General features: G+C 43.0%; 2 protein-coding genes across 2 annotated transcripts in view; one reads left to right on the plus strand and one right to left on the minus strand.

Moving 5' to 3' along the window:
• Sv2b (synaptic vesicle glycoprotein 2B) overlaps positions 1-26,029 on the plus strand; it is a 202,794-nt gene that overhangs the window by 68,317 nt on the left and 108,448 nt on the right. The window lies entirely within an intron of this gene.
• Positions 954-18,484, minus strand: LOC131916975 (uncharacterized). Its single transcript, XM_059270662.1, is given in 6 exon segments — positions 954-1,000; positions 1,003-1,259; positions 1,291-1,751; positions 1,839-2,114; positions 2,184-2,339; positions 18,374-18,484. Coding segments are annotated over 6 exon segments (1,308 nt in total).

Raw genomic sequence — 26,029 nt, forward strand, 5'->3', positions numbered from 1 at the left:
GTAGGAGCACCCAATCTCTAGTGCCAGTTGCAAGCGTTAATTTGGTTAAAGTCTCCTTAATTGTCCTATTAGCTCGCTCTACCTGTCCTGAACTCTGGGGGCGGTTTCCAATTAACCCCCAATAATTTGGCCACTTTCTGACTTATCAGAGAGACGAAGGCAGGCCCGTTGTCCGACCCCAATATATGAGGCATCCCATACCTGGGGAAGATCTCTTTACCATATTAGCCGCCTCATTCTTGGTTGGAAACGCCCCAATCCATCCTGAAAAGGTGTCCACGAAGACCAGGAGGTACCGGTACCCATAGAGTCTGGGTTTAATTTTTGTGAAGTCTATTTCCCAATGTACACCTGGGCGATGCCCTCGTTGACGAGCCCCTTTGTTTAAATGAATCTTTCCTGCATTGACCTGAGCACAGGCTGGGCAGGTGGAAGATACCTGCTGAAGCACCCGGTCCTGGTTTAATAGCACAGTCCCAGTATTTTCATTGTCCAGTAGGGTCTTCATTTTATTCTTGCTCAAATGGGTCAGCGCATGAAGGAACCTCAGCATATATTGGGTATGGGAGGTTGGCATGACCACCCGATCCCCTAATATATAGGCTTGCCTTTGTTCCCAGCCCGCCCCCATTTTCTTTGCTAGCTCATGGTCTTCTGGGCTATAGGGCATATGGGGTTTGATTCCCTCATGAGCTTCCCGTGACATTGGGCATTGTCTGATGGAAACGGGAGTCGCGGAGGCCTTTAATGAGATCATCAGCGGTGGCTGATCGCGTGCCAACCCCAGGCCCCCAGTCTCTGCCCAGGCGCGAGGAAACTCTCTCAACCAGTTCTGTAGCTCCTCAGGTGATTTCTCCAGGGGTTCTGACTCAAACAAACGGTATTCTTCCTCTAAATTGAGGGCAAGGATTTGTATAGGGTCTCCTTTAGGACCCCTGACCCTCGGTCCCTTCTCATTGCGCCTTTAATTTGGTTGGTAGGTCCCGTCCTAACAGCGGATGGGGCATTCAGGTATGTGCAGAAAGGAGTGAGTTACTTGCCCTGAAGCCAGTTGGACTTTTCTCTCGATAGTCCAATAATATCTCTTGTTTCCAGTTGCCCCCTGCACCAGTGCAGAATGCCAGCTAAGAGGCACTCCGGCATGAGTTAGGACTGAATGTTCGGCACCAGTATCAACCAGGAAGGTCACGGGCTGCCCCCCGATCTCGAGGGTTATCCTAGGCTCAGGGGGGGGCTCCTGGCCTTGACCCCCCCTAGTCCTTCAGACTAAGGAGGTCCACGGTCTTGGGCTTGGGCCGGCGGGGTCCTTGTGGCTTCTTGGGGCATTCTCGGGCCCAGTGTCCCTTCTCCTTGCAGTAAGCACATTGATCTTTATCTAGGGGTGGTCTCCTTCGTTCTCCCGACCTGTCTCCCTCTCTCTGCTGTCCCTGAGATACAACGGCGGTCAGAATTTTCTTTATCTCCCTATGCTGTTTCCTATCCCTTTCCTCTTGTTTCTGCCATCTCTTTTCCTCACGCTCTTCAGGAGTTTCTCTCTTATTGAATACTTTCTCTGCTTCCTTCATTAGGTCTGGCAACCCTAACGCCTGTAAACCCTCCAACCGCTGCAATTTGGCCTTGATGTCTGAACTAGACTGATAAATAAATGATAGGATAATACCTGGAGCCTGACCTGGATCTTCCAGATCATACAGAGTATATATCCTATAAGCTTCCTTCAATCTTTCTAGAAATGCAGCGGGTGTCTCTTCCTTTCCCTGTATCACATTCCCTTCCTTTCCCTGTATCACATTCCCTTCCTTTCCCTGTATCACATTCCCTTCCTTTCCCTGTATCACATTCCCATCCTTTCCCTGTATCACATTCCTTACCTGAGCCAAATTGGTAGGCCTTCTAGCGGCCGCTCGGAGACCCGCTAAGAGCAACTGGCGATAGAGACGTAGATGCTCCCTACCTTCAGGCGTATTGAAATCCCAGTTAGGGCGAGTCAAGGGAGAAGCCGCATCGATGACATTCAGGAGTTGGGATGGCCTCCCGTCATCGCCCGGAACCTGCTTCCGGGCCTCCAGGAAAACTCTCTGCTTTTCCTCTACTGTTAAGAAGGTCTGCAGGAGCTGCTCCAATCATCCCAAGTCGGCCTCATCTTCCTTGTCCTCATCTGAGGTCCTGCTGGTTGAGGAAACCTTAGCATCTGCCAACGGCCGGATCGCGGCCGCTAAAGCGGCCGCCGCCGCCGCCGCCGCGGCGGGTCCAGCCTGATAGGGAGGGGGCTCCTCTACCGGGAGATCTATGAGAGGGGAGTTAGGGTCCGGGGAAAGGACAGGGCGCTTGGGAGTCTCCTTGTGAGGGAGCACAGGGTAAAGGGAAGAGTCCGGGTTGAGGGGTGCAGGGGGCCCAGAGACTGGAGGGGGCTGTGGAAGGAAAGGCTTGACCCATGGAAATGGGTTTTCGACCAGAGATCTCCAGATGGCGATGTATGGGACCTGGTCAGGGTGTCCATAAGGATTAGGGGCAAATACCTTGCCCTCCACCTGTAAAATAAGAGAGAGGTTAAAGGATCCCTCTCGCGGCCAGCCAACATTCATCATGACCCATTCGGCCTTGCAGAGGGTGATCCATTTTTTCTTTTTAACAATGACACCTTCATTGTTTCCTCGGGCCTTAACATCGGACCAGTGGTCCGTGGTTAGGCTCAGTGGGGTGGTGACGGTCTGCCCCATGGTGGTCTCTAGATAAAGAAGTGTTAGACAAGTAACGATAAACAAAAAGACAAGACAGACGACAGAAATTCACGCTGCGCAGCTTCGGCGTAAAACCGAAAGCAGAAAGAAAAACCGAAAGCAGAAACCGAACCGTGCCCCAGAGGGGACTTCCGTGACCCGTGGAACGTCTTCCAGGGTTTCGGTGGGCGAAGTCCGAGCTCGTCAGCTCCTTCAGCCCCCACCGACTCAGACCTGACCTGAACCTGACCTGAATTCCGTGACCCGTGGAACGTCTTCCAGGGTTTCGGTGGGCGAAGTCCGAGCTCGTCAGCTCCTTCAGCCCCCACCGACTCAACCTTAATTAGGGCGCCTGACGAAAACAGAAGACAAGTAGACAGACTGAGACAAGACAGACAGTGGCCGGCCAATTTACCTCCTGACAGTGGGTCGGTGGTCCCGAGGCAGGGGGTCTCTATTCCCGGCCAATGCACCAAATGAAAGACCCCCTGATGGCAGTCTTCCCTCAGGAGAGACCCTCGCCCAAGGAACACACCGAGACCACGAATCAGATGCAAACAGCAAGAGGCTTTATTCCGGAACACGGGTACCTGGGGCGACACAGTCTCTCAAGAAGCTCAAGGGACTGGCGCGCCCACGGGCTGGAGCAGAGGGTTTTTATAGGGTCGGGCACGGGCACAGAAGCAAGAAGCCTGGTTACAGGGTTTTGATTGGATGATGCAAATGAGGCCAGTTCTGATTGGATGATTCGAATGAGGCCAGGTTCAAACCCAGGTCAGCTCGTGGTTTCTCCTCGAGCTCGCCACGCCTACGCCTAGCTTTTGTCTAGGGTACAGGGTGTTTTCCCGACCTTTTTCTGACCTTTTAGTTCCTTGCTCTGGGGCCAGGTGGCTAACTGAACTCCTCGGTACCTCTCAGGCTTTATTCAAAAACAGCTAAGCTAAGCTATGTTAGGCGGGGAGGCTGGGGGTCTTTCAAGAGGAGCCTATGTAGACATGTAAATAAAACCTTAAACCTTCCACAGGCAGTGTGAAATGTGAATAATTGAGTGTCTTGAGGTATAAACCAATTTGTTTGTAGAGATTAATGAGATAATAGCTGCTACCATTTAAAACGTGTATTCCTTTAATAAAGTTGCTTCTGTTCTGACAGTCTGTCTTCTAGAGGAAAAAAAACACAGCACACATACGTTCAGGCAAGTCCCTAAGATTACTTGATGGGTATTGAAAATAACAAGAAACAGGGGCATGCATATTTTTGAAAATAGGGATGTGCTTGAATATAGTTTGCTGAATCAAAATAATAGCAAGAAAGGTAATATTGTGCAGCATTGATCTCCCTGACTAGGAAAAGTGTGTGCTATTGATTCGTTTTCTATTCCTATAACAAGCTGGACACTTATTACTCCTGACCATTGATTTCGTGTTTCTGTTGCTCTGATGTTGGACGAGGCATGGCTGGGTCCTCTACTCAGGTATCACAGAAGTGACTCCCAAGCCAGCTGAGCTCATCTGGAAGCCCTGCAGGAAAATGGACAGAATTTGGCACTTTGAGGTTGTAAGAAGAGGTCTCCATTTCCTTGTTTGTTGTCACAGGTCCCAGAATCCAACTGTACTGCCAGCCAAATGTCTTCCTTCATCTTTAAGCCCCAACAGAGTGTCCATCCTTCTTGTGCTCAGACTCTCTGACTTCCCATTTCTGACTCAATAGATCTGATTGAAAGAGGGCATTTGATTATTTCTACTTATTTCCTGATTACTTTGTGTGTGTGCTCATGTGTATGCACGTGCACATATGTGCACATAGGTATTGAGGTCAGAAGTCAATCTTGGATGTCATTCCACATCACCTTGTGTTTTTAAGACAAGGTCTCACTAGCCTGGAACTTTCTGATTTGTCTAGGGATCTGCTGGCCTCCACTTCTTCAGTGCCAGATTTGCAAGAATGTTACCACACTCAGCCTTTTTCTCATGGGTTCTGTGGGTGAACTAAGGTCTTGTGCCTGCAAGGCACAGACTTTATTGACTGAGCTATCTTCCCTAAGCCTATTTCTTCATTTTTCAGTGGAACTGACTTGAGACCTTAATTATATCTGTAAAGCTCCTCACAGTTAACACTTAGATTTATTTTTTTTTAAACATGATTTTGTAAAATCTTATAAATGCTTTTCAGAAGATTGATTAAAACATGCCTGATCATGTTTTTAATTTTTTTTTAGATTTTTATCTTAACAGTGTTTCACTGAATCTCTTATAATCTATAATTTTACGTACAGCACACAAATTGAGAAGAATTTGGTCATTATTTTTAATTTTTTTAAAAATATTTTCTTTTCTTTCTCCTGCCCTTTTTGAGACTCCAGTTGTGTTGGTTAGGGTTTCTATTGCTGTAAAGAGACACCATGACCATGGCAACTGTTATAAAGGAAGACATTTAACCGAGGCAGGCTACAGCTCAGAAGTTGAGTCCATTATTGTCGTAGCACAAAGCATGGCAGCGAGGAAGACACGGTGCTGGAGAGGTAGCTGAGAGTTCTACATCCAGATCTGCAGGAAGCAGGGAGCGAAGGCCACACTAGGCCTAACTTGAGCATCTGAGACCTCAAAGCCTGCCCCCACAGTGACATACTTCCTCCAATAAGGCCACACCCACTCCAACTAGGCCACACCTCACAACATTGCCACTCCCTATGGGTCAAGCATTCGAACATAGCGTCTGTGGGGACCATTCCTATTCAAACCACCACACCAATCATATATGTTTACATTTTTGGAAGCACTTCACAGGTGCCTGGATCTCTGACTTTTTTCTTTATTTCTCCTTTACCATTCAGACTAGACAATTCCTTATTGATCTATTGTCAAGTTCATCTATTCACTCCTCTGTCATTTGCCTTCTGCTGTTCAGTCCCTCCAAGGAGCTTTAAATTGTAGTTGTAAACTTCTCTTTTTGGGTCCTTTTTTCCCCCTCCATAGTGAGAAGTTTTCTCTTTTCATTCACTTAAAGTATTTATATTCATTTCACAGTTTGAGCTGTTACTTTTACATCTTTCATAATTCTCAAATCTGAAACAAATTGGTTTGTTTTTGTTACTATAATGAAATACTCAAGACAGTTGTTTTATAAGGGTAACAGGTTTATTTAGCTCATAGTTCTGAGGGCTGAAGGCTATGACACTGTCATCAGCTTGGCTTTAGGGATGTTGTGAGGACTTTGTGCTTGGTGGCATCATTGTGATAATATAAGAAGACAGGATGGAATGGGGCAGGGGTCAGTCTTTTGACCAGTCATTAAGCTCTGCCTCTTAGAGGTACCACCCTTTCCCGGCACCACCAAACTGGGACCAAGCCTTCTAAGAACCACATATTCAAACCATAAAGAGTCAAATGGAGGCTGGCATCTGGTAACATTTCCCTTGAGATTTGATGAGATGTCTCCTAATTTTCAATTTGAATAATTTAAAATTGGGTTTTGGTTTTCCATTATGAACCTGAACAAAATGACAATAAACCTTGTGGCCTAAAACCAATTTGTTCTTGTACACGCCTGGTGTTGGTAGAGCTGTATTCCTTCTACCAGCATTCCTGGTCTTGTGGCTCCTTCTCTGTCTTTAGATTCTGTCACCAACTGGTTTTTCATCACATCCTTTTCTCTATGCCTTCTCCTACTCTGCTTTGTAAGGACCTTATTGTTGCGGAATATTTAACTATGTAAAGATGTGTTACATTTATGCTGTGGAATATGACTTGAACTGTGTAAAGGTGTGTTACATTTGTTTCTGCTGCCTTTGTTAACAGTGTAAAGATGTTTTTCATTTGTTTGTGCTGCGTTTGTTTAACTATGTAAAGATGTGCTGCTGTTTCACCTTGCCTACCTAAGGTACCTGATTGGTTTAACAAAAAACTGAATTGTTAATAGCTAGGCAGGAGAAAGGATAGGCAGAGCTGGCAGGCAGGAAGAGTAAATAGGAGGAGAAATCTAGGCTCAAGAAGAACGAAAGGAAGAGGAAGAGAAAGAGGGAGAAAGAGAGGGAGATGCTGGGGCCAGACAGCCAGGCAGCTGTCAGCCAGCTGGATGGAGTAAGATATACAGAAAGAAAAGGTAAAAAGTCCAAGGCAAAACATCGATGAAGAGAAACAGGTTAATTTAAGTTACAGAAAAAAAGCTAGCCAGAAAAGAGCATAAGCTAAGGCTGAGCATTCACAACTAATAGAAAGTCTCCATGTCATGATTTGGGAGCTAGTTGTTGACTCAAAAGAACAAGCCTGGTACACCTTGTGAAGACATTGGGTCACTTGGACCATCCTGGGAACTTGCCTCATTTCAAGGTCCTTAACTTTATCATGATCCCTCCTACCATACACATCCATAGGATCTCTGGGTTAGTAAGTTCGTGTTTGACAGCTGTCTATCCTACTACAGATCAATTGTGTATTGTATATTCTGAATGTTGAGTTGCAAGATTCCAAACCCTGTTAAAATCCTTTGGAGTGCATGGATTTGTATTTTGAGGGTAGGTGATCAGCTCAGTAAGATTCAGATGACCAATTATGTGACCAATTCCATGGGCTCTGGTTCCATTAGCAATTTAGTGTTCTGTTTTTGCAGGTGTGTGTGTGTGTGTGTGTGTGTGTGTGTGTGTGTGTGTGTGTGTGTGTGTTCTGCTTGGTGTACCTCTGGGCTAGTGTGGAATCTGGGGATGGTCTTGACTGACATCAGTTTTTATGGGGTTTGCTCTGTGGCTTTTGGCTCACTGAGCATGGGAAAAGCTAAGAAATGGTCCAGCCATTCACCTGTGGGATAGCGTTTGTCGGGTCCTTCCAATTTCAAAGTATCCCCACACCTTCTGGCTCCTAGGGTCCCCCTTTTCTTGAACCCCTGGCTAGGAAGGTGAGGTTTATTCTTCTTGTTCAATTCTGGTTTTTTTGGTGGATAGTTCTCTTGAGTTAAAACAGTGAGAAAAACCAAAGAAAATATTTAAAGGGATTCCTTCCGCACTCTTAGGACCAGAGACTCCTATTCCTTTGGTCATAAGAGCAGGATTTTCTCTCAAGGTTTGATGCCTGGGTGGTTGACAATGATATGGTTGCTGTGGGCAGGCAGGCAGGTTCTTGACTGTGGCTAACCTGGGCCATGGACAGCCAAGAGGGAAAAAGTGAGGAGACCACCACATCCTCTGTCTCATGGAGACCCCACTTATTGGTCTTCAGGACATCAAAAGGAAGTTTTCCCAAGAGGTGCTCCGGTTGGTCCCTGGTGGAGTCCGAGCCAGGAGAACTGAGAGTTCAGAGAAAACCCAGCCAGTCAACGCCTATGCTGCCCCTTCCTCGAGTTTTGATTTTCCTCTCCAGCGTGCCTGCTGTTACTCACCTTTTAGAATCCTTGTGTAGCTGCCTTAATGAACTGTTTGTGCAGGGGGTTTCATTGTAATCAGCAGGAGAGATGGAGCAGAATGTGTTCCTCCCATCTTCTCCAAAAGCCCCAGCTAGACGGTTAGTAAATGACCATGAGCCCCTAAGCCCTTATAGTAAAGTAAAAGACAGTGTGGGCCTCGGCTATGGAGTTCTTTGTGTCTGCAGAGAAAAGCTAGGCTGGAGTCCCCTCATGAATAGGACCACTTTACTGTTCCTTTCCAAATGATCCCTCTCAGGATTCACTCTTCATTTGGTGTCTGTAGGACCTTTCTTTATCTTTTTTGCCTATGAGGCACCAATTGCATCTCCTCCCTACCAGGTTACAGGGTACTTCCTATCTAAGAGGGACTTAGGAATATATACCTGTCTCTCTTTTCTAATTAGAGCCGAGGGAAGAGACTCAATCATATGAACACAACAGTGTTGGTGTTCATCTACTCACTCAACAGTATGAGTCCAGGAAGTGTCCTGGTTGCTGGTGGGTGCTGTGGGAGGGCAGACCAGACCTCATCTCAAGGAAGTTCATTCTAAGATGAACAGAAAAATGGGTAATTGATGATAAGCAAGGTCGGTTTAGGTGGGGTTCATGACGTGGGCCAATGGGTAGAGATTAAGTGGGGTGGAGTCCGATTGATGTAAATAGTTGGTAGGTGGTTTATGGAGGTTGTATTTGAGCCAAATTGTGTGAAAGAACTAAGGATACAATTTGTTCACGTGCAGGTCACCTGAGCACTTGTAACCACCCTTTTGTGTAACATGCCTGTGATTTTCATTGGGAAAATCAGTTGTGTAAATAAGGCAGGAAGAGAACTGTTTAGAAGAGAATTGGTTAAAAGTGAATGTAGGGACCACCCACCATCCATTGTAGCTCAGCTGTTCTCTGTGAGGGTAGCAGGATTGGGGTTTCCCACCAAGGCGCTCTGCCTTTGAATCGCAGCTGCACTGAGCGATCTCAGGCAAGCACTTAGATCTATCTGTTCTTCAGTTTCATTGCCCCTAAACCAATGGTCTCAACCTTCCTAATGCTGCACCCCTTTAATACAGTCCCTCATGCTGTGGTGGCCCCCAACCATACAATTATTTTCGTTGCTACTTCGTAGCTCTAATTTTGCTACTGTTATAAATCATAACATAAATATCCATATTTTCTGATGGTCTTAGGAAACCCCTGTGAAAGGGTCACTCAACCTGCAAGGGGTTGTACCTCACAGGTTGAGAATCACTGCTAAACAGAAACATGAATAGTACTCACTAATGGCATTATTAATGCAATTACATAACGTGTATAAAATACATAGTAAGTTGTCCACAGGAGTATTGCTACCACCTCCCTGAGCAGGAGGAGCCTGGGTGTTTGCTTTGGAGGGCAGGGCAGGCTGCTTGGTGGGCATCTTTGTCCCCTTGTCTTTTTGTGCCTGTAGCCACCCTCTCCATTTGCCTCACTTGGTCTATTGGTCTAGGTCGTATGTCAAGCTGGCAGCTAATTTTCTCTGAGCGATGGGCTGGCATGGATTGCAGAGGCTCTGCCCACAGCTGTAAAGCACACAGACTACTGAAATGGCCTCATCTCTGCTCACGAGGAGAATGGATGGCAGCTGCTGCTTCTGTATTGATCAGACAGCAGATTCCCCCTCTTACGGAGAAATGCTATGCTTAGCCCACAAAGACCAGCTCTTCTATTTTATGCTTCTTTTGGCATTTTGACAAAGTCTGTGACTTGACAGTGTTCTGAGGATGTTTTTAGGGGGATTTTCTATTTTATGTTCTTTGCCTCATGGATCACACATGGAGAGAGATGAGTGGGGTTAGCATTGCTCCAACCCTTTCCTGCATCTGGATAACTATGGCTTAAAACACCAACCTGAGGGCTCCCTTTGAGGATGGAAACTCTGTAGTGATATGAAGCTTTTCAGGGTGGTAGCAGTGTGGATGGTCCTGTGGTTGAGTGGATAGATACATTTGTTTAAACACACACGTTCTGGCTGGAGGAATAGCTCAGGTAAAGTACTTGTTTTGCAAGCATGATGACCTGACTTTTATATACCCAGAATCCACATTAAAAACAAAACAAAACTGAAGTGTGGTGTTATGTGTATTTAATATTTAATCACGGTGCTGGGGAGGCAGAGGCAGGAGGATTAGGCTAGCCAGCCCCTGTGAACCAATGATTTCCAGTGAAAGGTCTTGTTCCTAAAAGCAAGGTGGACAGCATCTGAGAAGACAGATGGAGTTTTCTTCTGGCTTTTATATGCACACACACGTACCTCCCTGCCATGTGCACCTGCACATGTACAAACACATACATGTAAAGCCATTAAGCACCAAAAACATATCAGCTATCTGAACATGGTGGTATACACCTTTAATCCAGCACCTGAGGGGCTGAGGCAGGAAGAGTGTGAGTTTGAGACTAGCCTGGGGTATCTAATGAACAACCCTCCCCCCAAAAAGAAAAGAAAAATGAAAGAAAAGAAATCAATTGCTGCACACGTGGGTCCATGTAAGCACCATGTCTGTAAAGCACACAGGGTCAGAAGCAGGAGGAGCTGGCTTCCCTTACTGAGTGTTCGGTGCCTTTTCCACTCGGCCACAGCCTCTCTTCCCAGCCCCTTTCCTCCCCACCCTGCTCCTTGTACCCCACTGTAGCCACAACACCACACTGTGGGTGTCAGTTTTAGCTATTTCTCCAGAGGGCAAGCTGCTTCTCACCACCTTGCAAGGTCTGCCATGTCTCAGACTCTCTGCTAAGCCCAGAACCATAAAGATATATGAGATATAGCTCAGCCTTTTGGGGTCACCTCAGCCCTCTCACTCCCTCACACATCATTTTGTGGTTCCCCTTTTGGTCTGCTTTTGGGAGGCAGAATGTGGGCTTCTCCACCAGGTAGAAAGGAGAGATGAGTCTGAGGCAGAGCCTAGACAGAGGCAGGCTGATGGACAGAAGATCCCCAAGAGCCACCCCATCCCCAAAAGGTTCCATTCCTCTTTGACAAGTTAAAGCAGAAAATCAGAGTCGTCAAGACTTCTAACTTGGCACTAGCTTGCCTAGATTCCAAAATCTGGTCTTAACTAGCCGTGTGAATTTTGTAGGTTACTTATCCTCTCTGTACTGTGATGTCGAGGAGCAAAATAATTTCCTCCCCAGTGGATTAGGTGGATTAATATATGTGAAGTACAACATGAGTATCTGGATCATAATAAGGTTACATAAGCATCGCTATTATTATTATTATCATCATTATTATTATTGCCTATCAAATATTACTGGGATGAGCAAGAGCCAGCCTTTGAAACTCCATGTTGTTACTAGTGGAAAGGTTCAGATAGTAAGCAGGTGAATAAGGCAATACAAAGATGCCCCTCCCCCCCCCCCCCATGTATGACACAAAGGGGAAGTTTGCTAGGCTGTAAGTATTCTGGAGAAACGGTGGGACTTTGGTTGGCGGGGTAGGAGTGAGGGTCTCATTGAGGAGACTACATCTTGACTGAAGGGTAAGTGCTGGGAGGAGCCAGGCACACGGCCTGGGAAAAAAAGGAGGAGAGAGCTCTGAGAGAGGCAGCCAAGCACCAGAGCCTGGAGTATTTGGAGAGCAGAAGGAGGAAGTGGAGGATGCCCCTGGGCGGCAGGCTTGTTAGGGCTTCGTCATTAAACATGCCCTGCTGTGGTAAGCTGCTGGAATTTGCTTCTGAAGAGCCCCATCCTACCAGCACACCAACATTTGAAGTTTCTACTGCAACTAATCCAGGAGTGCTGTCTGCTAGATCGATCCCTGTGGTCACGTTATGACACCAGGGACTGTATTATGATACTACCTATTCCCGAGGCATGCTCTGTCCTCAGAGACTTTTAGTCCACTGTGTGTCCTCCGACCCACCCATCCCCAAATGATTGCCCAGCTCCAGCCAATGGGAAAAATGTTTCTTGTTTGTTCCAAAGACTCAGAGTTCTTTATCAAGAGGCCCCACAGAAGAAGTATAGGTATTCGTGGATGAGTATTTCCAACACCAGAGTCTGAGTTACCAGACAGAGCATCTGGGTCCACTCCTGTGGCTCTCTAAGGCCTAGCCGTGCCTTTGGTATGGCAGTCTCATCCTCCAACCACATTCTCAGTTCTTTAAGGTTAGTCCCAACCACTCAACGATGTCTGTCATCTTTCGGGTCTTGTTCCAAAACGTGCATTAAGAACCACTGCCACGGTCTTTAAATCAGGCCTACTGGTGGCACCCACCCATCATTTTCTCGAACTCCTGAGCAACCGATTGCATGGCCCTCTAATTACTTGTCAAACACGTGCAAGCCGAGCAGATTTCTGTAGAACTGGTGGGTCGCTCTAGAGATACAGCCTTGAGCAACTTGTATTTGTGTGCCAATGAGAGGTAGAACACTGGGAACAAAACCTTTCCTAGTGAAGAAAGTTGGCTGGAGGGGAAAAAAAAACCTGATTTGTGATTCTCATCTTCCCCTTTTACCTTTAGGCAAGTTACTTAAGCCTTTGTACATTCCTGAGGTGGTTAATTATTAGTCCTGTATGTGGTAGCTATGTAAAACGTCCCCATTACATAACAGTGTCTCTACATATGTTAAGCCTTTTCCTAGCTGGAAATTGAATGTAGAATGCTTTGTTACCCTTAGTTTAGGGGAGAAAGGACTCATTTCAAAGGCAAGAATCACTTCTCTTAATTATTTATCCCTGCATTGTGCACTGTTCTATCCCGTGATTTTGCCATTTGATAACATTCTTGTTTAGGTGGCATCCAGCATGAAGGATGTGCAGGCTGGCTGGTTCACATAGTTTGTACTTTGGGACAGAGCCTCTGGAGGGAACTTCAGTTGGGGTCAGATGGAATTACGTGTAACCATGGCAGAAGCAAAGCTTTACTGAAATGGCTCTGTGAGCTTGAGACATCTCTACATAGTTTATTAAAAGATGGGTGTAGGCTAATCATGGGTAGTAAAGTCTCTTAGCAGATGTCTTCTGAGCCTGGTGGTGCCCCTATGGGATTCACTTTAAGAGTGGAACTGAGCTCAGATCTGGCTGTTTGATCTGGGGATGGGAGACTTTCCCCATTATAAGTTACAAAGGAGAAATGCTATGCAGATCACTTCGTGTTACTATGACGAAACACTTGAGGCTGGGCAGTTTTTGTCTCTATATTCTGGTTGAAGGTTGAAGGCCCTTTTCTGATTATTATCTTGCTAGCAAAGTCCCAAGCTGATGGAGAGCATCACATGGACTTGGCAAAGGACAGGGATCATGTGTGTGTCTTCTGTGTTGTTGTTGTTTATTTGTTTTTTATAAAGCCAACAGGATTTGATCATGAAACTCCACTTGTTGACCTTCTGTAATCTGCCTCTATATACCTCTATAATTAGAGTCAGTTACCACTCTCCCAAATCTCAAGTGGGGATTAAAAAATCAACACATTCAACTTAGGGGGACACTTAAGTCACACTCAGACCAAAGCTGAACTGAGGAGAGATGGATTGCTGTTATGGTTTGAATATGAAATGCCCTCCCCTCACCCCAGGCTCCTGTGTTGAAAACTTGGTTTCCAACAGGTGGTACCATTTTGGAAGGTGGTGTAAACTTGAGGAGATAGGGTCTAGTTGGAGGAAGGTCCATGGAGGCAAGGCTTTGAAGATTATATCTGATCCTGGGATTCTTACTCTTTGTCTCTGCTTTTTTTCTACCACGGGGTAAAGAAATTTCCCTGCTGCAGGTCCATGCCACCATGAGATTCTGTCCAAGAATGTGGAGTCCATGGCTGTAGCCTGGGCCCTCTGCAATCCTGAGCCAGAACAAGCCCTTCGTCCCTTAAACTGTTCTTGTCAGGAATTCTGTCACAAGGAGAGTGACTAGCACAATCGCCACATGGTTCTGAAAACCATGGCCCTGGCATCCTCTGTATAAACCCCGTGGCTGTTGCCAAAGAGGAGGAACCCATGAATGCAGGGTTCTGTTTGGGCAGATACCAATTCAGTTTAGAAGACCTGAGTGTGAGCTCCGGAACCCACAGAAGAAGCTAGGTGCAGTAGTGTGTGCTTATAATCCCAGTGAGGTGGGCGACAGAGACAGGTGGAACCCTGTGAGCTCACTGGCCAGCTAATTTAGCCTGCTTGGTGGCATTCCAGGCCAGGGAGAGACCCTGACTTAAAGGAAAAGTGGAAGACTCCTGACTTCCTGACCTCCATATATGTGTGTATACCCAACACACACACACACACACACACACACACACACACACACACACACACACCATAATATTTGTCTTATTGAATGTGAAGTGGTCTGTGCCCCCTCCCACTTTTCTTCTACTAATACAAATAAAAATTTCATACCCACCACTGACATATTATTTGGTTGTTTTCAGGAAAAGTAAAGAGAACATACATTTCTTTTCCTAATAAGTGCTGATATTTTTGCCTGTAGGGCCTCGCTTGTTCTTTCTGTGTCCCCGTGGTGTGAGTGGACTTTATCTCTATTCGACAGAAAGAACTTGAGCTCCAGAAAGTCGAGGTCTTTCCAGGGCTCAGTGGCTAGTAAAGAGCAATCAGACGTCAAAATCTTGTCTTTGTCTGACTCCAAAGCCTGGGCTTCCATTTTCTCTCTGGCTGATTCTGAGACACTCAACAAGGCACTTTCACTCTGGAAGTGCTGTAGAGGACTCTAATGGGGTTTCATGCTGGGATTGGTGCTAGGTACTGGGCTATGGAGAGACATGAAACATATTCCTGAAGTTGTTCCCATGCATTGGGTTCACCATACGGTGTTACGTCTGTTCCGCATTCTAGAGATTTCATAACAATGAAAGTGGGCATATATTCTTGTTAATGGCAATTTTAATTAAGTGACTCCAGAAGATACTACAGGTTTATGTTTTATTTGTTTTTGCCCAAGGCAATTATTTAGGGCGTTAAGCAAGTTGTGAAAATAAGACATGTAGAAATGATGAACAGATGAAATGTCAAGCTTGTCAGAGGTCAGGAGGAAAACTCGATTTATGTACCATTCTGTCCTTGGCAAATAGTCACTTGCCTCCTCCCTGTTTCCCCAGCTGTGGATCTGGCTCCTTTGATCTGTTTGCTCATTGACATTCACAGAGCTTCAGGGCCTGGGGTTTTCATTTCCTTTGTCCCCATGATGAGTCCCCTGACAATCACACAGAAAATGACTGTGAAGTTCAATAAAGCCATTCAGCAGAAGAGCTCCAGCTAGGCCAGTGACATCTTATGAACAAGGAAATAAACAGTGACAGCATCTGCCACAATGTGTGGGCTCTTTGGGGGGAGGTATACCTCAAATGTGTGACATACAAAGTCATATAGCCTCACCTGGACAAGAGAACTGGCTATAGGTGCTATAGAAAGCAAATGTTTACATGCTTCTATCCAAACTACCCTTCGTCAGAATCTATATAATTAAGGTTCAAGTATTTTCTGGCTAATAAAAGACTCTCCACAGGATATTTTGATAGTGGACAATGAAAAGGCAAAGGGAGCCATCTGAAGAATTTAAGTGAAGGGAGTGGTCCCCATCATTAGCTAGATTAATTAATCTTACTTTGTACATAGTCAGCATTTATGGTAATCTTATTTTTTTCCTAAGTTCATCATTGAGCTCTCAATTCAAAGGTTACCTTGCTGGGGACATATCCAAAAACTCAAGATTAAGTAAACCCACTCCAAGTGATGCATTTCCAATTGCTTTTCACTGGACTGTGTATTTGTAATATCCATCTCATTCTTGGAATAAGCAATCCATGAGGGTATAGATGAAGTTGGTCTCTCCATGCTTGCCACAGTGCTAAAGGAACTGAGAACATGACAGTTCTGTGTACATCTCTGTGTGGCTGAGCTTGGCTTAAGGTTAACTAATCCCCAGCAGAATGGTGGCTTTGTTCCCCTAATGAATGACATTTTTACAGGTAGCAGGAAAAGAACACATAGTTGAAGTCCTTATAATGAAGGAGCCACACAGGTCCACAAAGGTGCTTGGATACAGAACAGGCCTTTGGAATTGTTTCCTCTGGGTTTGATTCAGGACTGATGTCACTGAGATGCCCTGGTGGTCACTGGCACACCTTTAAGAGGGCATGGGCTGGACCAGCTGCAGACTGCGGGGGCTCAGAGTCCTATGGGCAGCCTGGCTTCTGTGGGGATCGAGTTTATGAACTTGTCCCAAGTACTGTCATTGGGCAAACTTCATCAATGAAACTGTATCCAATTTCATAATCTTATTTCAGTGGCTGGAAACAAGAACTACTGTTATATTTTGAGTTTTTGAACTACTGTTATATTTTGAGTTTTTTTTTTATTCGGTTATGGATGCGTGTGCACACAAATTCAACAAATATTAGTTGAGCCCCTGCTGTGGGCCAGCTACAAAGTGAGGCTCAAATGTCGTGCTGGGTCTGAAGTGAGCTAGTGTTGGCTACAGGGGCAGTTAGATGAATGGCCGTGTGTCAGGCAGATGGCTGTGTGTCAGGCCTTGGGAGATTTCTAAGCTGGAGAACAGCTTTCCCTGCTGGAACCAGCCTTCGCTTTAAATTAATCATGGGGAAAACAGTCCTCTTCTTGGCTCGCCTGCTTGAATCCATTTTGAAGTATAAGTATGTTTTTCATTCGAATCTATTTTCCCCAAGAAAGACAGTGAGTGATATTGTGGTTCCAGATCTTGCATTTGGAGATAATATGTTTCAAAATAAAAGAAGAACATGCCGAATTTCAAGGGTTCATTCTCTCTCCTCGTCTTTAAGATTTAAATAGATACTCCTCCCTCCTTTCCCCCTCCCATCCCTCTCTCTCCACCCCCCTCTCCCCTCATTCCTCTTTCTGGAGAGGAGACCAGATATTATATTATGAAATACCTTATGTTGCTTTGCAAATAATTCAATACGAGTTCAGCTCTGACTTTTACAGGGAAGGAATGACAGATATGACCGCTCAGACTGCCTCACTATAGTTACCAAACTGATTATTCTATTGTTTATTTGACTGGTAACCTGTTCTCTGAACTCCACACAGTGTGGTGCCTGCCCACCACCCCTGATGTTGGTTGTTTACTCTTTTTACTCTTTGTCTCTTTTGGGGGCCTGCCACCTAGCTCCCAAATAATCACACATGGAGACTTAACTCTTACTTATAAACGCCCAGCCTTAGCTTGGCGTATCTTGCCAGCTTTTCTTAACTTAAATTATCCCATCTATCTTTTGCCTCTGGGCTTTTTACCTTTTTCTATTTCTGTATATCTTTTCTTTCCATCTTATTCCAAGTCTGGCTGTGTGGCTAGCCCTTTCTTTTCTTGCTCTTCCACCCTTTCCTCCCAGATTTATCCTCATATTTATTCTCTCTACCTGCCAGCCCCACCTACCCTTTCTCCTGCCTTGCTATTGGCCATTAAGCTCCTCATTAGACTAATCAGGTGTTTTAGACAGGCAAAGATAACACAGCTTCACAGAGTTAAATAAATGCAACATAAAAGAATGCAACACATCTTTACATCATTAAAACAAATGTTCCACAGCATAAACAAATGTAATGCATCTTAAAATAATATTCCACAACACACCCTCATGAAGTAACTCAAATATAAAAAGGAAAGGAAAAAAAGCACCAAAAAGCTCAGGAAAGTCCCCAACACTTCCCGCTCCCATCCCCAGCCTTCTCTGCCTTTCTCTTTCCACATCAGCGCTAACCAAACTTTGGTTTGGAAACAATTGCATGGCATTTTTTTTCTCCCTTATTGCAGAAGGCTCAGCTATACAATATCATATTTTCCTAACATTTTAGCATCTTTTTCCATTGTCTCTCTAGAAGCCCATGGATTCTGAGTTCCATTGCCTAGTTCATCCAGACACCTCCATTGATTTTCCTCCATGTTCTTAGGCAGGTCATTTAATTTCTCAGAGCTTTACTTTTCCATAGGAAGCTAATATAAAGACAAAGAGAGATGCACACACCTACACTACAGTAAATGGAAACACTAAGAGTTCCCATCTCAAAGGGTGGGAGAAAGCTGTAAGATATCTGGCAGGATGCCTGGCATATAGCAACCTCTCAGTAAAAGTTACATCCAGTGCCTTGTCCAAGCATTACGAATTGAATGCCAGATGTGAGAGTGGAGGAGAGGTGCCCAGTTACTTATTGAGGATCAGTTTAGCTTTGGCTAATGCTTCCTAAGATGCATCCTTTTCCTTACAGTGTTCCCAAGGCAGCCTGCATTGCTTCTGATCACCCACCTTGGTGCCCCTCTGCTCCCGCACCTTCTCTCCATTTTTAATTGTTTGCTTCTTCAGCCTGTCGGCGGCTGCTTCCGTTCTGATCCTGAGAAATGCCCTCTCATGGCTCATCTGGTATATCAAAGCATGGTTCATTTTATCATTGGCAACCCACTCACCTCCACACCCTTCACCACTTTCATTCAGAATTCGAGCAGTGAGATGCTATTCCCCTTCAGCTCTTCAAAGACCTCTTTTAAAAATATAAAAATGTCACTGACTTTTTAAGGCTTTTTAGGCTATTTTGCATAAATATGTACCAAAAACATGCCTAAATACTGTCTGTTAATGTTCATGAAATGACATCACGAAAGATCTGTTTCAAGTAGGATAACTAGTCATAAATGTTTCTGCCCAGCTAGTTGAATATTAGTGATGGAACAATGAAAGAAATTAAGCTTCAGAATTGAGTTTGTTTTGATCTGCAGGTCACAATAAGGGCATGTAACATGTGTTGGTTTTCCCCTGTTTGCACATCTTTGGATTTCTGCACATAGCCCTTTTTGACTTGGTGCAGTGATTTCCTTGCTTCCTTTGAACTGATCAAAAAGGCAACACTGGGTGCAGAGCCAATGACGTGCGAAGCCACCTCTAGCCACTGCTCAGAAGAGCCCTGGTTTTGTTGGCCTAGAACTCATAGCTGTTTTAGGAAATACGTGTGTTTCTCCAACATAGCTTAAAGAGTACAAAGGGCTGAAGATGTTCCTAGCCTTCCTTCATGCCTATAGGTCAGTATCCTTTGGGGGATCTCCTGAGAACACAGAAGTAAACATTTTCAAAGGACAAACTGCAGAAAAGGCATATAACATTAAGGTGATGATAATGACTAACGCTTATTCAACCATTGCCTTGGTCCAGGAGCTCATTAAGCTCTGGCAATCCCCTGCCAGGCAGATATAATTATCTTCCTTTTCCACATGTAGGAACTTGAATGTTAGAGAGAGTTAAATAACTTTCGTAAGGTCATGTTACAGAGGCCCAACTCCATGTTATGAGTTCAAGGCCACTGCCCCAGCCACATTACGTCAACACTGGTTTTGTTATTTGGGTGTCAGAACACCCCAGTAGGATGTCCTTGGACTTCTGAGATGTGCTGCCAAGACTGTGTTCACCTGTTCTTCTCTCCTCCATCATTATTACAGACTTCACAAGGAACGAGTTTTGGCATGGAATTATTTACTTCCTTTGTCCCAACAAAATATGTCCTAGTCCACCAGTGAGATGAATAAAAAGGAAACTGAGGTTGATTTTTTTTTTTTTAAACATCCAAAGCTTGTGGCATCTCCACGGTCTCTGGGGAACTATCCCATAGCTTGTTGTCATAGACATGTTTGATTTTTATATAACGAAACCAATGAAATAATTTCTTTATGCTTTGTTGTGAGATAGGACACCAGGCAAACCATTAGCCGATTTTAAATGGGAAAAGCATCTTACATGGAGTTCAGTGAGGCTGGTTTCGACACTTAGCTCCACAGTTTACAGTATGGTGGCTACCCTGAAGTTTCTAATTTTAAAGCTATGTTTTTCATTTATTTATTTTGTACATATATATGTGCATGAATGTGTGTGTGTATCACTGCACACATGTGGAGGTCAAAGGATGACCTTCAGGAGCTGGTTCACCCCTTTCTACCATATGCAGCCCAGGGATCAAATCCAAGTCATTAGACTTGGCAACAAATGCCTTTACCATCTTGAAAGCCTTGTATCTTTTAGTTTTTAAGAGGAGGCAATTATATCTACCTCAAGGTTATTAAACACTTTGTGGAAATGTGAGATTGTTCTGGATGCTTAATGAACTTTAAAAATATGAAAGAAGGCTTGCATCTTTTGTTGGTGACAGAGGCATGATATGCCAACTAAACACATGAAAGAAACTTATTTTTAGGGTTCGTTTATCTTCTCAAAGTAAAGCTTATTTTTGCATTTTAGAAAAAAATGCTCATTTGAACCCTCTGAAATCTTACAACCAATGCCATACCTGACTTGAGTCATGCACAAGTCATGTTTAAAAAAAAAAAAAAAAAACCTGACAGGCATTAACATTTTATAAACACCCATTCTTCGTGCACAAATACTGCATTTCAAAAAAAAAAAACTATTTGCATCACATTTTGTGGCATATTGTAGGAGGTGAATAATTTATTTGGTATGACTGCTTGAGGAAATATTTCTCTATATTCATGAGTGAACGCTTTTTCTCATTACTCAATAGATTTATTGCATGGGTAAAATGAATTCCATAATGCTCTTAAATGTTTCTCAGTAAGAGATGAATTTCAGAGTCTCAAATTCCATCAATAATTTTCTGTTTTACAGCAGAATAGAAGAACATTCCTTGCTCACTGCGGCTGAGAACAACAGACAGAGGTCACTGTCTTCTACTCTCTGCTGCTGCTGTTCAGGAGCTTGGTTGCTTTGGGTTTGTTATCGGGAAGGCATCAGAGTTGAAGATAAAATCCAATAGTTATCTACTTACTTTCATAGCTCCAGGAAATGAACCCAGGGTCCCCTGAATGCTAAGAAAGCACTCTATGACTGAGCTGGATGTCCAGCCCCATGTTTTATAATTCACCACAGGAAATCTTTAGATGTTGGGATGCATCTTTCAGGTTACTGCTTTGACACCTTGGTAGGTAGCAGTAATATTGAAATCACTTGATTTTAGGTGTTTTTTTTCTTGTGGTAACACACGTTTCTGTCCTTTTTACATATATATATATATATATATATATATATATATATATATATATTATAATTAACTTAATTTCACATATCAGCCACGGATTCCCCCATCCTCCCTCCTCCCAACCCCCAGCCCTCCCCCCAATCCACCCCACATTCCCACCTCCTCCAAGGCAAGGTCTCCCCTGGGGAGTCAGCAGGGCAGCATTTTTTGGTGACTCTATTTATCTATCTATCTATCTATCTATCTATCTATCTATCTATCTATCTATTTATTTTTGTGTATGTATGTGTTTTCATTGTATGTGTGTGTGTGTGTGTGTGTGTGTGTGTGTGTGTGCACACACGCGTGTGTTTGTAGGTGTGTACAGGCCATGGTATGTGTGCGAGGAGGTCAGAAGATAATTTTGTGGAGTCAGTTCTCTCCACCTAGTTTTATGTGGATTCCAGAAATCAAACTTAGATTGACAAGTTTTCACAGAAAGGACCCTTACCTGTTGAGTCAACTCATTTGTTGGCCCTAGGACAGCTTACATTTTTTTCTAAAAAATAATTTTATGTGTATGGGTGCTTTACCTTCATGTATATTTCTGCACCACACCCTTGTCTGGTGCTGGTAGGGCAGCTTTAAAAAAATTACTTTTGGGTTTAATTGAAATAATAATAAAAATAACAATTCTAATAAAGGTATTTCATATTCATAAAAATATATCTGTATTAAGAAATTTGGGGTGACTACATTTATACAGTATATGGAGGTTTCTCCTTGGCTTTTATGAAATTGTTTTATTGATATGCTCTCACGGTGACCTCTCTTAAACAGGAATGATTATAGAGAGACCAAGAAGAGATGTAACTTGAGCTTTTCCCTACAATCTGCCTCCACAAAGGCCAATAGAGCGTGCTGGAGGGATCTGCCAGTCCAAAAAGTCTCTATTCCTTCGTGTCTAGAAAATTGGGAAGGCAAAACCAAAATACTTTTCTCCTTCAACATGAATGCTTATCTTGACTGATGGAAGTTACTTAGAGATGTGTTTGAAAAGAAAATTAATTTGAAAGCACTTGTTTTGACCCAACACGTATTATAGGTTTTCTTTCATGCTATTCTCATGATCTAGCAACTTCTAATACAAAACAAAGTCCTAGTTGTTCTTTATCTTCTTTCCTACCTTCATTTTTATTCTCTAAATATCATTTTTCTAAGGTGATGCTGTACCAGCATTTTGTTGCATTTCTTTCTTTATCCACATGATGCTCTATTCTTAATGATCTACTCATGTTCACAAACAAATCGGTGCCCCGTGTCTGTGGTTCTATGTTTTTATTAATTAGGGTTTTAGAGGGACATTTTTGTACAAATATATAATGTACTTTGACCATGTTCCCCCATTACCTTCAACCCCCTCTTTTGCTCCCCCTTTTTGTTGTTCTCCTTCATTTCCCTAGGCAGCTGCACCCTTATTCTCATGTCATAAATGTATATATCATGATTTTATGTATACACATAAAATCTGGGTTCCCCCAACTGAGAGAAAACCTACAATATGTGTCTTTCGGAGGCTGAATGAATTCATTTAATACAGGGATCTCTAGTTGCACCCATTTTCCTGCAAATGACACCCATTTCTTTGTCCATGGCTTTATTAATCAGTTGTGCAATATAGCAAGCTTTCTTTATTCGTGGATTTGTTGACAGGCACCTAGGTTGGTCCTTTGATCTAGTTGTGAACAGTCCTTCAGTAAACTTTGATGTTGGGTATCTTCATGACAGGATGGCTTGGAGCCTTTGAGTAAATAACCAGGAGTGCTATAGCAGACATGGCAGGTCGATTTTTAGTTTTCTTGAGGAACCTCCACACTAATTTCCATGGTGGCTGCACTAATGTACACCCCTCCCCAGCATGTATAAGGGTTCCCTCTTCTCCACACACTTGCCATCATTTACTGTTATTTGTTTCTTTCATGGTTGATGTTATGACTGGGTGAGGCAGATCTCAATGTAGTTTTGATTTGATTTCTCTGGTGGGAAGTAATGTTGAACATTTTTCACATGTTTATTGGCCCTTTGTACTTTATCTTTAGAGAATGGCCTGTCATTAACACATTCATTGATTAGGTTGTTTGATTTCTTAGTATTCAGTGTTTGGGCTTTTGATGTCACATGTGTAGTTATCAGATTTTTTTCCCCTGTCTCTTTCCTTGCTTGTTTCCTCTGTTCTGCAGAAGTGTTGTAAATTCCACCAAAAGCAGATTTAATCAACTGTGGATGGAAAATATCTTAAAATTCCAAACAGTGAAACTTAACTGTTCTAATTCTGCACACTGCTGACTGTATTCAAATGCCCTGATCTGGGGCATACTCTGAGGTAGCCACAGCCTTTTTCTAACACCCACTACTTAAAAGTTGTTCTCTTTGTGACTCTTTTATGAACTATAGCGTCAGGCCAATGATGGTTGCACCTGTACAGAATAATGATTAAAACCGGGGATCATTTCCTTCTAAATAACACAGTGTAGCAACTGTGCACATAGCTTTCATATTACATTGATGTTATAAGCAATCTATGGATGATTCAAACTACTGAGAGATGTGTGTAGGTTGGATGCAAATAGCATGCAATCTTTTGTAGGCAACTTGAGCATATATGGATTTTGATATCCAAGATTATAACTGGGAACCAGTCTTCCATAGTATAGTGGATGATAGTGGTGTGTGTGTGTGTGTGTGTGTGTGTGTGTGTGTGTGTGTGTGTGTGCATTTCAAATACTTCTGACTTTCTAAGGTCAACTTTCTCTGACTTATTAATCTAGTTCTAAGAAATTTTCTCCTTTAGAATATTATGATAACTATCCATGAAGATTGTAAATATTTCCATACATGCAGATCTGTTATAAAAGTTTTTTTCATAGAATTTTAAGATTTCCTCTGGAAAGATCTTATATACTGCTCTTTAGAACAATTCTTTAATATTTAAGGATCTCATTGTTATAATATTTTTTATCTGATTTCATATCCATTTCCTTGTTAGTTTTTGATATAGATGGCATTTTCCTTGAATTACTGCAGCAACATGAATGACCCACAATCCTATCACTCTCCAGTGATAATTATTGTGTGTTTTCATGTCTCCTTCATTTTTTTATTCTTGATTAATTGCTTTGGCGAGGCTAGTACTGTGTTGTACAGCTGTGGTAACAGTGTGTATTCTTTTTTCTTTTCTTTTGCTCATGATATTAAATGCCTGTATTTTCTCACTGGGTATGATGTTTCCTGTTTGGTTTTGGTTATTATTGTTCATTCCTCCTCATAAAAATTCTTACCTGGGTTTCTTTCAATATCTTCAGATTTTTATCTTGCTTCTTTTTTTCCTCAAAGATAAAACATTTCTTGATTTTCAGGCATATTATGCTGATTTGCAGTTTTTGTTTTATGGTCCAAACCATAGTCCCTAGATGCTTTCCTGTGGGCCTGGTGCATTTCATTTGCAAATGTTCCCTATACACAGTGAGCAAGCATTTTTAGCTCTGCTACAGGGTGACTTTTTCTACTTTATCTGTTTCTGGAAGGAGTTATTGAAATCTTCAGTTACTAGGATTTGTTCACATGCTCTCCTCTGTGAATCCATCAGAGATCCTTCGTATCTGTTACACTGTGTGTTCATGTGCTCTCCTCTGTGAGTCCATCAGAGATCCTTCGTATCTGTTACACTATGTGTTCATATGCTGTCCTCTGTGAGTCCATCAACAATCCTTTGTATCTGTTATGCTATGTGGCGTTTCATGTTCGTGACGATTATAGTTCCTTAGAGTAGAGTTTCTCCTAGCAGTAAGTACTGTAGCTCTTTGTTCTTACGTTGATTTGACTTCAAATTAAGAACTATAGGCAACTGAAGACTGCTGAGAGGGGGAGAATCAACTTTCTCCAAGGAATGATCCACTTAATCGATACCCAGTGCAGGATGATCAACTCTGAAGCCATATACACACAAAAAAGAGTGGAGTCAGTATGTTGTAGTTACATATTTGTTATACACACACACACACACACACACACACACACACACACACACACACGTAACAATGATGAGGGGGGAGACTATCAATATGACAGTGGGGGTGACGACCCAAAGAGGGCTGATGGAGGAAAATAAAAGGAGAAAGTGATGTAATTATATTTTAATTAGATATATATTAAAATAATAATAAACAAAATATGGAAAATTTAAAAATGTTATTATAATAGTTACTTTGGAATTTTTGTTCATATTTTTATTTTTTTATTTTGAAAGAGTATAGACTCTATCTTTGACCAAACTTGGTTCACATCCCTCTTAGCTTTCTTTTTAACTAAGTCTTGACCTTGACCTGTTGAATCCAGTTCCAGCAAAGAACCTTGAGGAGTCAGTTTAGAGAGCAGCCTCCCACCCTTGATATATTGTCATCCCCTATGTTATATAAATCCTTGGCCCCCTTAACGGGAAGCACATTAATCCAATTTTAGTAACTTTCTGGCCTTTGCTATTTAATCAAGTTCCTTGTGTCCACAGTCTCTGCTTACTTAGCTGCTTGGCTGACCTTGCTGGGTTTGGAGCTGAGTTCCACTGTGCATCAAAATGTCCCTCCTGTCCTGCATAGTCAAGCATAGTCTACCTTGCCATTTTAAACAGATACCTGCTGTTTGATGTAACCTTTATGTGCATTTTCATTAAAAAAAAATTCTAAGCATCAGGTTGTTGGAGATTTTTTTCAAGATACAATTTGACAATATTTTGATTGCTTAGTTGAACTTTTTATAGGCATTTCAGTTATTATGTTACTTCTTATTGCTGTATCTTATTAAAAAATTTTGTATATTATTTGTGAATCCTTTTCTCATTGTTTTTGGAGAATTTTGTATATGTACACAATGTAATTAATTTCATCATATTC

The sequence above is a fragment of the Peromyscus eremicus genome, chromosome 1 (genome assembly GCF_949786415.1).
Source record: "Peromyscus eremicus chromosome 1, PerEre_H2_v1, whole genome shotgun sequence".
NCBI classification, from domain to species: domain Eukaryota; kingdom Metazoa; phylum Chordata; class Mammalia; order Rodentia; family Cricetidae; genus Peromyscus; species Peromyscus eremicus.